This window comes from Lagopus leucura, unplaced genomic scaffold (genome assembly GCF_019238085.1).
Source record: "Lagopus leucura isolate 7727_CA_CO unplaced genomic scaffold, USGS_WTPT01 Super-Scaffold_100002, whole genome shotgun sequence".
Lineage (NCBI taxonomy): Eukaryota > Metazoa > Chordata > Aves > Galliformes > Phasianidae > Lagopus > Lagopus leucura.
In genome coordinates this window covers 53,259,048-53,273,348 of record NW_024962263.1, presented here as the reverse complement: position 1 = coordinate 53,273,348, position 14,301 = coordinate 53,259,048, and the positions used below count along the sequence as shown (strand labels likewise).

The window sequence follows — 14,301 nt, the reverse complement described above, 5'->3', positions numbered from 1 at the left end:
GGGAGAGAAATCTAAGATGGGTTGTGGTAGATGTTTGACAAACCACAGATACAACAGGAGAGAAGAAAGCTCACAAAAATAAGCAGATGTGTCAATTGACCAAAGGAAAAAAACTGATAATTTGAAATATAAAGAGAGGGAAAAGCAAAGCAACATTCATCACTATGCAAGGACTTCCTTTTACTGGATAATTGACACAATAATCCACCAAAACTGATAGAGTTTACAGAAAAACTGGCTTCCTGTTTAACATCTCTAAATATTCCTGTGCTTGCATCTTTTCTGTAATTCCTATCCCTCCGTAGCATTCTTGCTCTGAAAGAGGACACAGTGTAACAATATTAATGAAGTTATGACCATGTGCTAAGTGCAAATTCATCCAAAATGCCAAGCCAAATATGTGTTTGCTTTTGATTACAGGAAGGAAAAGAATGAGGCATCCCTTTCTCTCAAATTCTCAAATCATAAGAATTTCGGAATTATAACTTGTGGAGGACATAGAACCATTACAGATAAGGACACATTTTTGTGAATGAATGCTCTCTTCAAATTAATTTAAAATATAGAACACTGTCTAACTGAAAATATGTTTAATATTTCTGTTTCTGACTGATTAAGGGCGATCTCAGGCCAAAAGAAATCGTGCTAATTCTTGGGTGGAAATTAAGGCAAGGATGTCAATAACATTTTCAGCTTTTGTTGTAAATTTGAGAGTGGGAACAAATTATCTTGGGGTAAGATAGACTTACTTACTTTCCTGACTTACTTTCAAGTTACCTTTTACTACCTGGGACAGTATTATATGTACGTCAATTTTGTTCTTGCAGTGAACTGCAGACTGAAATGCTCTTATAACATGGTAAAGTTACTCTTCTTCCAAAACAAGTACTAGATCATAGAGGTTGTTCCTTTATTTCCAATATTGACTAAATCATAAAATCAAAGAATGGCTTGGGTCAGAAGGGACATTAAATATCATCTATGTCCAACCCCCTGCCAGTCCTATCCCATCCAACCTGGCTTTGAGCTCCTCCAGGGATGACATCTTTTACAGTTCACTTGTTGACTGACTGTGAAACCCCTCCTGCTGTATTAACTGATTTGTGCTAAATTCTGTGATGAGCTCTAAAGGAAATGAACAGTTCAATCTCATAAATATCTTTCATTCCATCACTTAATATCCATAATAATATCTTTGTGAATACAGCGATAGCAGTAATTCTACTCTTTTTGTAGGACTTTTCTTCACCATAAAAAGATTACCCTATCCATCACTATCACACTTATTTTTCATAGTATCAATACCACACAATATTGAGAAAACTGCAGACCATATTTAAAAGTACCTCATTTTTAAATAAAGGTAGATAAGTCACACCCATATATTAAGTGTTTACATGGAGTTAGTCAAATTTACACTGCTAATCAATACAATTGCATGCTTTGCTCATTAATGTTACTTATTTTTTGTACAAGCTTAAGGAGAAAACTCTCTTCTTTCTAAAGGAAATAGTAACTTTTAATTTTTTTTTAAAATGTGCCTTAGAAAACTCAGCCTTACTTTTTGAAATTGAGGCTGAGCAAAGCTCATTTTATAGTTTGCCCTTAAGCACAAATGAAAATCTAGATTTACTAGGAAGTTCATTCTAGAGAGGATGCAAAAACTAGAGTTTGCTTATAAATTAGCTAAGCAAACAGATTTTTTAGCCTCTAGAATGAGTATGATATTTTGAGTGAAGTCAGTATGACCTATTTTCAAGTACTTGAGATGTTTATCTAAGTGAAATGTGAAGTGATATCTTAACAAGAGAACATTGAGTGGAAAGAAACTTCAGTGTAATGGCAGAAAGAATATATGTAATGACTTTATTTCTCTTTTACATGGTAGGAGAAAAGTCACTGTACTGCTGTTGTGCAGACTGTATTCTGCAAACTCTTTAAAATAAACTCAGGCTAGTATGAAAATGATTTGGATAAATCAGTACTTTAGGAGCAGCAACCCCAAAATCCCAATGTCTAACACAATTGCTAAAGGCTATGCTTGACAGACAATTAATAATTTCATGTAAGGCAATCTCATTAACAGAATTTCTGAAAAGTCATGTGCAGCATTTGGATTCCTAAAATAAAGAGAAATCATTGACTTTTTTGTGTAACTCCTATATCACCTGTATATAACAGAGAAATCTTTGACAGTAGGAAACATTTTTACTCTGCGAGGATGCAGCTGGTGTTTCCAAAAATATCATAACTGATCTACCAACAAGGTACCCATGCTCGATGCATGGTTTTTGAAATTTCTGGCTGTCTGAATTTAGCCTATTCAAGAATCATGGTCATTGAACTTGTCAATGAACTCGAGAATCAGAATACATCACTGCTGCCTGAATACAAATGTAATGGTCTTACTAAAAAAAAAAAATAAAAGTGTGTATTGACATCTAAGGAGTAAAACTAAATAATTACATTAAAGCTGTGGAAAAAAAAATCTTTTCTTTGTCAGTGTTGTTAGTTATGCCTGCTCCATGTATTTACAACATCAAGGTGTCAGTTCTTCAAAACAAGCACAAAATCCCCTCATTAGGAGAATGTAGCTATTTACATAGCTGAGGTTTCTCTGAGAGGATGGCACTTTTCCAGGTTAGTCCTAGTATGTTTTACTGGATGTGAAGCTTTCCAAAATGAGAATCAAAACATTGCCTATCAATGGTGTGAACTGAAATATAACCCAGCATTGTCTGTAAAAAAGCTCAAGTAAGATCTCGTCATGTAAATAAACTCAAGCTCTACTTAGCCTTCACTATGAAGGTTCATGCCAAAAGAACAACGATGTGGTTAGACAAGAGCACCTTATGCATGAAGAGCTGATGCAGCTGAAGAAAGAACAGTGATGTGCACAAAACAGTGCTTCTAACAGTCGAAGATGCATTGGCATTCATTTAATAAAAGCTACATACAGAGTAGTCACTTCAATCCAAAACCTCAGACTAGGACTGGATTTCTCATTTACTCTCCTTCTGACTGTTGACTCTGTAACAACCAGATAGACCATGAACTGACCTCAGCAATATATGTGTCATTCCTTGATGGATTTACAGTGATATTTATCACTCAGATCTGAATATTACCTATAACAGATGGATGCAGTAACCACTCAACACTATAGGTTACTGTGAGCACGTCAAACTTGAGCATTCTGCATTCCATTCCTAGAGAGTAAAGGATTTTTTAATCCTGTTGTAAAGAAGGCCAACAGCCTCCTGCTCAGAAGGAAGAGCATAGCTAGCAGGACAAATTAGGTGGTCCTTCCCGTCTACTTATCCCTGTTGACACAAATCTGAGTGCTACATCCAATTCTGGGCCTCACTACAACTGAAGAATCCAGTGAAAGGACATGAAGATGACAAAAGAACTGAAGCATCTCTTCTATGAGGAAGGCTGGGGCTGTTCCGCCTGGAGAAGAGAAGGCTCAGAGTGCTCTCATCAATGTCTATAAATCATAGAACAGAATCCTTAAAGCTGGAAGGGACCTTTAAAGATCTCCTGGTCCAACTCCCCTAATACGAACAGGGACACAGCTACACCAGGTTGCTAAGAGCCTGATCCAGCCTGGCCTTGAAAGTCACCAGGGACAGGGCTTCCACCACATCTCTGGGCAATCCGTTCCAGTGTCTAACTACCCTCACTGTAAAAGACTTTTTCCTTATATCCAACCTAAATCTACCCTCTTTTAGTTTGAAACCATTTCCCTTTGTCCTATCACTACAAATTCTGATAAAGAGTCTGTATCCTTCTTTCTTTTAGCTCCTCTTCAGATACTTTAAATACCAGAAAGGAAATTACAAAGAGGATAGAGCCAAGATCTTCTCAGTCATAATCAGGACAAGAGGCAATGGGCACAAGTTGAAATGACAATTTAAGTGTAGAAATACAATAAAATTTAACTTAAACATGTGGTGAAAAAAATGTACAAGTGGTCAAATACTGGAACAGATTATCCAGACAGCTTGTAGAAATATCTCCATGTTGTGAAATATTAAAAGTTGAAACAAAATACTACTCCAGCTAATCCTCCCTTGAACCGGACTGTTGGACTTCTTAACCTTTACTCTGCAATTCAGCAGTACTCAGTGCAGTGGTCATCACCTGACTGACATCATTACCTCCAAGGTTAGAACCAGATGTGACAACCCTAGTACTGAAAAATCCCTATAATGCACGGCGTTATTCATTTTCAGAGGAAACAAAATAATGAAAAGGCTGTCAAGGAACTAGTCATATCAGGCATAGGCCATCATAAACTTTACCTTATTTTGTTCTAATGCAAGATACATTGATCTCACTTTGTCTAGCGTAAGTGATGGACTTTTAAAAGTGTATATCCTCTTCTATAAAGTCATGCCAAGTTCAAACAAAAAAAATATTTGTAAGAGTACGCATGAATATTAGTCCTATATTCATGCCTGAAAAATGTTCAGATACAGAGATAATAGGAGACATAAAAATTTGAATAGACTAGAAAATGGCTCATGGGAAAGAAAGGCAGAAACATGGATGAGTAAAGGTAAAACTGACCAGGGAAAATGGGGGGAGATCTTAACAGGGAGACCCTTAGCAAAGGACAACAATGTCACAAAATCTCATATACAACTGCCTGAAGCCAACAAGGGAAGCTAAGTAGGCAGTGTAACATGAGAGAGAGAGAAGACACTCAAAACATAGGGTTTTTTGATATGTTTTCATCTTCTACTGTCCAGAGGCACAAAAAGGAAATTTTATAGATATATGGATGAAAGATTTAACCTGAAATTGACTAACATGACAAAGTTCTCTCACAAAAACACCTCAAAAGGGGATAATATATATTCCTAGAGAGAGAGAGAGTGTGTATATATATATATATATATATATATACACAAGTATATATATAGTAAGGGGTACTATATATTATATATGCTGTGTATATATATATGTGTGTATATATATATATATATATATACATATACACACCACACCATATGGTAGTACCCCTTACTGCAGAATTAATGAGGAAGCAACATCATGTTAACTCACTTTCATTTCCTGAAGATGAGTTGAATTTTGTTTTTCTCCTATGTTGTCTGTGAGCTCTTTAAAATCCTTCTTTGTTGTTTTCTTGGAACCAGATAAATTTTGCTTTGTACGCAGCACGTAGCTGATAGAGATACTTCTCCCTTTTATCTCAGTAAGGAACAAGGTTCATATTATCGTATAGATTTAGTAGAGAGATGAATAGTTCCAAGTGGAATTAAAGCCAATAATATGTCTCTTTTATGTGCCTTAAGCATATCTTACTGAAACCTGGGTTTCTTCAAGTTTTATTCAACTGCTTTGGGACCAAATGATGGCCAGAGCAGGATGCAAGCTATGCCTAAATTCTAGGCACTGGCAGCCCCATGGTTAAGAGATCAAATAGCCATATTAGTGCCTGCAGTCACTTCTACTATCTTCCCATTTGAGAACAATTCTCACTGAGCTCTTTGCAGTCTCTTTAATTTCAAAAACGGGAAGAAAAGCATGAAAATGGATTTGCTTCAACCTATTTTATAATATTTGGTTTTCTCTGTGCTTCTTATTTTACTTTAGACATCTCCCTTCTGATTGATGAAACAGTGAATAAGGCTTAGGGTACAGGAATGAATGGAAGACATGCACTGGAACATCAGATCCTTGCAAACTGTAAGGCTGATTCTAAAGGAAGGAATGTTGGTTATTACTGTACAGGCTATTTAAAACAAGTAATAATTTTTAATCAAAACTGGAGGAAACCAAAAGGAAAAACATCGTGTGATGCTATGCAGTATAAGTATCTTGAAAAGAACAATTTGTTATGAATAAGGCACATGTGACTGGTAATAATACTTGTAGCAACCTCAACACAGGAACACTGTATTTATTAAATTTAATGAGTAGGGTGTCTCTGCAAGTATTAGTATGAGTCCTGCTTTTCATCTACCTATATTATTCTCTGTCATTTTTTCTCTAACAGAGTAAATAAACTATGTCAGTGTTGAAAGGGTAGCTCATAAAAAAAAAAAATGAAGAAACTAACTATTTTTAACTGTCAATGAGGCAGCTTCATAGCCTACAGAAGTATACTCATGCAGTACAATACATTCCTGTGATAGATTTCTATGTCCAATCCTCCTGCAGTATCATGCGTGTCACAAACTTAAGGAAAATGGTTGTTCAGTGTTTTGAAAGATAGCCATTGACTGTAAATTATAACAAAGTGAAGATTTTAAAGATTTCTTTGGAAAAACCCAGCTCTCTCAATAGCTTATTACAGTGCCATTTAAGACAAATTTGGGAATTTGTTAGTAAGAACAGGACCACCACTGCTCTAAAGAGATAGCAAAGAAGATAGCAAAGTAAATGGCTCATATCAAAGCATGGGAAGATCCTTGTTAAGGAGGACCAAAGTCCTGCCACTCTCAGCAAGGCTAGCATACACTAGTTTGAAAGCAAAGGTACTGAACCAGCCATGTTTTTACTGACTTCATTTTTACTAGAAGTGCTGAACTTGTACCCAAAGGTAAGGAATTCTTCTCTATGGAAGTAATAAAAATTGAGACATTGCAAGCTGACTTTTTGGAAGATAATGGGCTTACGAGCTTCTGCTTAGTTCTCTTTGGGACAAAGAAGGGAATGTGTGGCATAACCACACATTAAACTTAAAACATGGAAAAAAATATTTCTTTATCAAACTGAGTGTGTAATCATAAAAGATAATTCACCATGCTTCAAAGAATGATGATGCAGAATGCACAGCTCTGGAAAATGTAATTTACAGTATAATTAAAGCTTCAGTGACCGGAGCAACTTAACATACTGCCAAAATCAGTATTTTTGAAATACTGAAAAACGCACTGGAAACACAGTTCTGATGGATGCTGCAACTTATAGTAGATTGATGTCCCTCTGTTGGAAGAGAAACGACTCTCAACAGAAAAATTATTCCCTAAAAATTATGCCTCAAAAGTAACAGAAGCAGAAAACCTTAGCTTAGAAGTAGATTCTTTCAACATGCAGGAACAGCTATTGAGCAGAAGGGAAAACCCATCAAATTTAAATTCCTTTTCTTTCCCCACTCCATATTGCTCATCTGTGACTTTCCCATCTGTTTGGAAAATCCCTAAGCCACAAGAACAAATATAGGGCAGTTTACATGGAACTATCTTGAGGGAACCTAGAATCTAGGGCTCCGATTGGAAACAAGAACCCTTTCCATTTAAATTACCTTCAGCAAAGGTTGCATGCTACAATCATACAGGAATCTCTACAGGCGATAGTGTTTATATATATATATATATATATGAACACTATATATGATATATATATATTACACTGAAGGTGAAGCAGTTTTTAAGATAACTTAAACAGCAATCAGAGGTAAGCAAACCTAATCAAGTTACATTTTATTTACACAGTAATGCAAGCAACATGAAAATCAGGTTCTAGATGAGTAACACAATCTCAGGAGTATATAGAGGAACACACTTGGATTTACTCAAATTTTAACAATTCTCATGATTTTTTAGATTATTGCATATTCACGACTTACTTCTAGGAATTCCAATTGCTATGTTGTTAACTGTTCTTCCTGTGCAACTGCTATCATTGATTATTTATTAAGATTTTTCCAGTGAAGTTTTGTCTGCTATCTAGAACTGCATTCGGAGCAGCAAATCATCAGTGAAGCAGCAGGAGGCATGGAGCATCAAGCAGAAATATTTTTTTACTATCCTCTCTGCTCAGCCTTTCTGCAGAAGGAGGGAGGAGTTATGATGGAAACAGAAGCAGGAGAGATGTCATCTCCACAAATACTGTGACAGTATCTTATGTGTGAAGCTCATTTCTAACGTGAATGTGAAACGTATAGGATCATCTCCTCACTAGGGCTAAAAATATATCTGCTCCAGTGGGTGCTTTGAGGGTAATGTCAGAAAGGCAGGCACTTGCTCCACAATAAGCAGTGGTTTTCCTTCTCTCAGACAGAAATCCCTACACTGAGAAATAACTGTGCTGTAGACACAAGATCCAGGAGAAGGAGAGTTCAAGCACCTGCTGTGCCTCTTCCTGGCATTAGATGTCATGTGTTTGGTTTCTCCCCACTCACTGCTGTCTCCCTAATCTTCTGCAGAATGATAATGAAAGACAGATAGCTTCTCAAATGTATTTGGCATGTGCTTCATCATACCAAATACTTCCAAGAAGTCATATATGGGAAGATAGATTTCATAAGAAAAGCCTCTGACTGCAATATTACTCAGAAGGGCAGATGTACACTGATTATGCTTCCCTGTTTTGATATCAGATATTCTTAACCCATTGTTACCTGGAAACTTTAACCAAGTCATCAACAACTTAAATAAATGTAAGGGAGAGGCCACCCTCTGCCAGAACTTAAATATTTACACTTCAAACTCACAAAAAAAATAAAAAAGATCTGAAAACATTATTGTCACATCTGTCAGTGAATCTCCGTCTGTTCATTACGCATACATTATTTCAATCTAAATAACATATTACAGATTTAACAAGTGCAGGAGACAGGGTCATAAGGAAATACTGGAACTGGAGGAACTATTAGGAAATTAGAAAATCCCTAGAAAATTTCACATTTCTGAAGCATCTCTCACAGAGTTGCAACCCTTTAATTTTTCTTTCAGAAGTAGGACATCTGTACTCTAAATCTCTTGAGTTAGCCAATCAATTATGACTTGATTCTAATGCCTATCCATCCTCTCCTTCCTTCTTATCTGATCCAACAGAAGGTTTCATGACAGTATGTGGGTGGAAACCAGAAGAATCTCATGGAGGAATTTACAACATTGAAGGCTTCCAAGAGTGGATATACAATACAATCAGTAACTAGGACTATCTTACTATTTCAGTGCAAAGAACAAGCAAGTATACTTTCTGTCTCTGCAAATGAAGTGTTTTATTAAAAGTAGCACATCAAGCAGATGCAAGTATTAAACATTCTAAGAGACGCGCGTCCGCTTGAAGCAGTTTTGAATACATTTACTGATTCAAATCTTACTATCATAAAAGCCCACCACTCTCTTAGAAATGCTAAATGATCCTTTTATATACATATTGCTTCGAGTCCCTTCGGTTATCATTATTATCCAGTTTTGAGGAGAGCTGTTTTCCATGTTTTGAATTCTCCAGTGTCTATGTAAAAACCATACTGTACCTTAAATATATCTTCACTGTTGGGATTAAACAGCTGGTGTTTCCCAGATCCCAAAATAATAGGGCCAGAAGCTTTGTTTTCTCCATAAACATAAAGGCATACAGTTGCTGTTGTGCCAGCTGCTTCAAAATCCCCAGTGACTACGGTAATCTTCCAGTCTCCTTCTGCAAAGTGGAAAAGTAAAATCAAAACACATCTATAACTGTAACTGATATCTAGCAAGTTATTCAGATTACATAAAGTAATATTTTAGCTCAGGAGCTATAACTAATATATGTCTAAAAAGTTACAGGGCTGGGAGTAGCAATGGAAAGCTGGATAAATTCTGCATCATTCAAACTCGGATAAGGCGTGCAACCTTAGTACGTTGCCAACTACCTCAGTCTTTAAAAGTAGAAATACAAACACAGTGACTGGCAAGATTTCTAGCAGCACCCCTGCCACAGAATAAAACTCGTCTTCCGGAATTTGGTTTATGACAAAAATATATAAACAAGAAATGCAAAAAGAAAGCCTATCAAAATAATCTGCATACAATTCCTTTTCATTTTATGTACGTGTCACATATAGAGCTCTGTTTTCTTGGACTGAGCCAAGACATTGAGACTGGCATGAAGTAAATGATTTTGGAGAACTGAAGATTCTTTGGAGATTCTGAAACTAGAGGACTCTAAAAAATAATTTAATATAAAGCTTTCCTGATATTGAAATTGCTTCTTTGCCCCCCGAAGATGCACACAAGTTATGTAAATATCTGAAAGGAGCTTAATATAAATCTACTTTTAAATAGAATCTTTCATTATTGGAAAAAGCTTTTCTGTGTTTGAAAAGCAGGGGCTGGATGATCTCCACACCTCTTTTGATTTCAGCTGTTGTCTGTGTGAAACAAGTTCCACTTGGTTACTTTAATTTATACTGTGTAAGGCAAACAACAAATGAAATACAAACACACAGTCATCTTACAAAGAAATGCCACAATCTACACTGCAGTTTTTATTAATAAAAAGACAACTGGTAAAACCTGCATGAATTAAATCTGCTGTCTGACAGAAGTATTTATCTTGGGCAAACCCCATTATCTGTTAGCAATTTGCCTCATGAAGATTGATCTGAAGCAATCAACTTTCATCTGTTTTCCAAATTTTTGAGGTCTGGCCAAAACCTCATCCTGAAAAGCGATGGAAAATTTTTAGATACTCATAAAGGAAATGAACCAGCCAATTTCCACTGAAAGCTGTCAGTCTCCTGCATGTAACAAACTCTATTCCTTCTGTGCCTATAGATAATTTTCATCTTCATGACTTTTTCTACCGATCTATTGTTTTAACAAAATAACCAGGATATAAGTACCAGGATACAAAGAGATCAACATCAAATAGAAGGGTAGACAACCTGTATGTACAGGAGGTAGAAACAAAGAGCATAAAGTAGAAGGCTCCTTGCCCCTTTCAAGAGTGCACTTACCAGAAAAGTCAGTCTCTACTGTTTTCAAACACTATAATATCAATTTCTTAAAAATAAAGTGACTTCGGAACATGTGGCTGGAATATAAGGACAACTCAATGTACACATTTATGAAGAACATGTATGAAGCATAGAGGGTAAAATATGACCCTCTACTCCTCCAGTCCAATGAAAAATTCAAAATTCATTCAGAAATAAATGATAATTTTAAAGGAGACAAAATGAATATTGTTTTGGACCTGTTCACTTTTTAATTTGTTGTACCTCAAATTTTTTAATGGCCTTTTCTATTCTGTTAGCCTCTCCAAGTTCCTTATATTGAAAAATACAATGAAATAACTAGAAAGTTCTACAACCTGGAAAACAATTTTGTTTTAGGGAAAAAATAAAATAAAATAAATTAGAAAAAGGAAAAAGGATAAAAATCATATAATCATAATTTGATTTAACAAACAAGAAAAAAAAAGTGAACAAAATTACAGATTACGCACTCCTCCAGTACTCACGGTTTTCTCCTTCAATCTCCCTTCTGGAGTTTCATAACTGAGGAAGTGCCCCATACATCCAAATACAAGGCTATTTGGTGCATACAATTTTGGCTACCCAACCCAGACTGAGGACATTTGCAACAAATGTTTCTATAAAACAGGTGTGTTTTGACAGTGGATAAGTTTTATTAATGACAAAGTTGCCCAAGTCTTCTGGACCAGACAAACACATTTTTCTCAGTAAGTCAGGATGGCAGTGCTATGATCAAAATATCTGTTGCAAATCCAAGCCCATCTCCGCTGGAGAGAAGCCAATTGAATAAATATTTATTTTATTCAATCTCATTATCATCCTTCATTAGTTTTACAGAGCAGTCTTTGCCTGTTACAGATTTTAACATACATCACAGAAGTAAAACTTAAATGAAACAAATCAGAGACTTGTAAATTAAGGAAGCACTAAGGAGACTCATTTAACTGTGTACAGGCAGACCTGTAGGTGCGGACCTTGCAGAAGTGAGGCAGGCAAATCAGGTAAGAAAAAGATTGATGAACAGATTAAAAATGAACACCTTCTAAAAGAGGCATGGAAAGGAACTAGAGAAAGATATTTTTCCTTCAAAGAAAAAGGTTTTAAAGAAGAATAGAATTTGAATACAATTTGTAAAGTAATTGTTAACAGGCTTTATAGTTAAATGACTTTCCATGGAGATGCTATTTAAAACAAATTATTTGGTCTCTCCAAATATCTTGATTGATATAATAAATTATAAATAAATATATTTAAAATTTCTTCTGACAGCTTCTAAATTGTCATTCAACCTGCAGTACTTCTCACAAGTGAGAAAATGTTATGTGTTATTAAGATTCGTAATGTAATCTGCACTGGTTGCAAGGAAGTCAGGTTGACAAAAAAATCAAGCTTAACAAATATGAAATCCCCGCTAAAAGTCAGAAAATCTAAAGCCAGCAGTGAAACCTATGTATAGCCTGGGAGAATAAAAAATAAATTATCTTTCAAGTTTTAAATAAAAGAGCAGAAATTTAAAAAAAAAAAAAAAAAAAAAAAAAAAAGTTTTCAAGAGAACAGAGAGAAAATTAACATCATTGGAAAGAAAAATATCAAGGACAAGAAAAACAAAGTGATTTATTGTTTAAATTAAGATATCAAGTTCAGAGTTTACCAGAATATTGAAACAAACTACTGTAATTAATGTTTTAAAATAAATAAAAACAGCAAGAAACACATAAAGCAGTTAGTTCTGAAACAAGTACTCTACATTAAAGCCAGACTAGAGCATTTACCATTAGCTGCCTCTTGCCTTTTCAGCTGTTGAGTTGTTTGAAATTCTGCCAAAAAAACCCAACAAAAACGCAGTTGGTAAAGGGTCTATTCTTCAACATTAAGTAAAAGACTTGAAAGAAAAGATGAAAAGGACATTTTGTGATTCTAATCTTCATGCCATGAGGATTATCATGAGATAATTTTCCATCTCAATCCTTCACTTACTACATCCTCAAATAATACTTACACCCATCATGCAGCGTAAATACAAACTGTATTCTTCTAGAAATACCAAAAAGAAGCAGCAAAATGGCTAACCCTAATATCTGATGTATAAATTCAGCCTAAAGTTCTTCAGTACAACTTATTTATTGATCACACTTCCATAGAATAAAAACTGAAAACTTACCTTGAGGGTACAGCTCCATTTCTGAATGAATTACACCTTGGGACATAAAAGGAAGCCACCTGAAAATAGCAAAAAAAAAAAAAAAAAAAAACCAACCAATATAATTGCATTACTGGCATCTCACTTTCATAACAAGTATATATGACAGTAAATACAAAAATGTTAGTATTTTATTTGATAGATGTTAAAGTGGGAATTAAGGGTTTGACTCAACAACTGAAATTGTACTTTTGTAAATGTAAGAGCTGCATATGAATGAAATATACCCATGTCCTTTAAGAGATTCTTGTGGCACAACCATAATTATTTGTATAGTTAAAAAGGAGCAGAAAAATATTTCAGTTCTCCAGACTAAGCACCATTTATAATTTGTGTGTATCTATTTCACCATTTCTTAAGTTCAAAGCTCGTTCTTAAAAACAGAGATGGAATCAAATTCTGTGCTTCCTTGTTCTCCCTACCAGCTGAAGACTGACAAATGAGTCTGAAGACTGGATGAAGGTAAATGTTATGCAGGCCTCTTTGCTGGGTTACACTAGGCTATATTATTTTGATTAGATTATTTTGAAAACTTTCTATTCAGAATATGTTACTAACTCTTGTAGTTCCCTCCTGCTTCATAAACAAAGAAACAAACAAAACCTTCAATTTCTACAGAACAAAAATATATTCATTAAGCTTCTGGGCTGCTGGGTTTTATTTACTGGGTCCACTCCCACAGACTCTCCAAGAACAACCGAAATCATTGAGTCTCCTATGAAGGCTCTCTACAATCCAGCATAAGCTGAAGAGAATGAGCGTAGAGAGGCCAAGAGGAAAAAAGAGCTGCCCCCAGAATGCAGAAGAGCTGTATAATTCACTCCAAAGTTGGAGCCTCAGGGCCAAAAGAGCCTCAGTAGACTATAAAGAAGATACAAAGCTTGTATATATTGTTTCTCATTTCCCTAAGCAAAGACAAAATGCCATTCAGCACATGCTCATCCATCCCTTCTGCAGAAGCTCCCCTTGCCTTACTCTCCATACCCAGCCCTCAGTCTCTGTGCAGTTCTGCTGTTTATCAGGTGGTCTACGTGCATCAAAGGCGCAAACCAAAATTTGCCTTTTCAGCAGCTGCTGAGAAGTGGCTCTGTAACAAGTGCTAAATTTCTGAAGCCTTGTCTATCCCTAGACAGTGTCAGACTTCCGTCCCTGGATGCTCCTCCTGCTCTTTCTCACTGCCCCTACCTGACAAGTTCATACCAACAAACAGCATGAAACTGACAGGAACAGAGAGATGTCTGCCACTGCAGGAACAGACTCAAATAATAATAATAATAATAATAATAATAATAATAACCATCAGGAAAGGGATCAGTGCAATGCCAATCAGTGCAATGCCAATGTTCCAGCAATTTTATCTCCAGGAAAAAAAAAA

At 35.6% G+C, this 14,301-nt stretch overlaps 1 protein-coding gene across 1 annotated transcript in view; it reads right to left on the bottom strand.

Moving 5' to 3' along the window:
• The window catches only part of RP1 (RP1 axonemal microtubule associated), a 218,102-nt gene that overhangs the window by 98,110 nt on the left and 105,691 nt on the right, over nt 1–14,301 (bottom strand). Inside the window, exons 26-28 of the mRNA XM_042869486.1 lie at nt 12,888–12,946; nt 12,499–12,543; nt 9,242–9,405 (exon numbers count right to left, since the gene is read on the bottom strand). Of these exons, the coding sequence (XP_042725420.1) occupies nt 9,242–9,405; nt 12,499–12,543; nt 12,888–12,946 (268 nt within the window). The remainder of the gene's footprint in view (nt 1–9,241; nt 9,406–12,498; nt 12,544–12,887; nt 12,947–14,301) is intronic.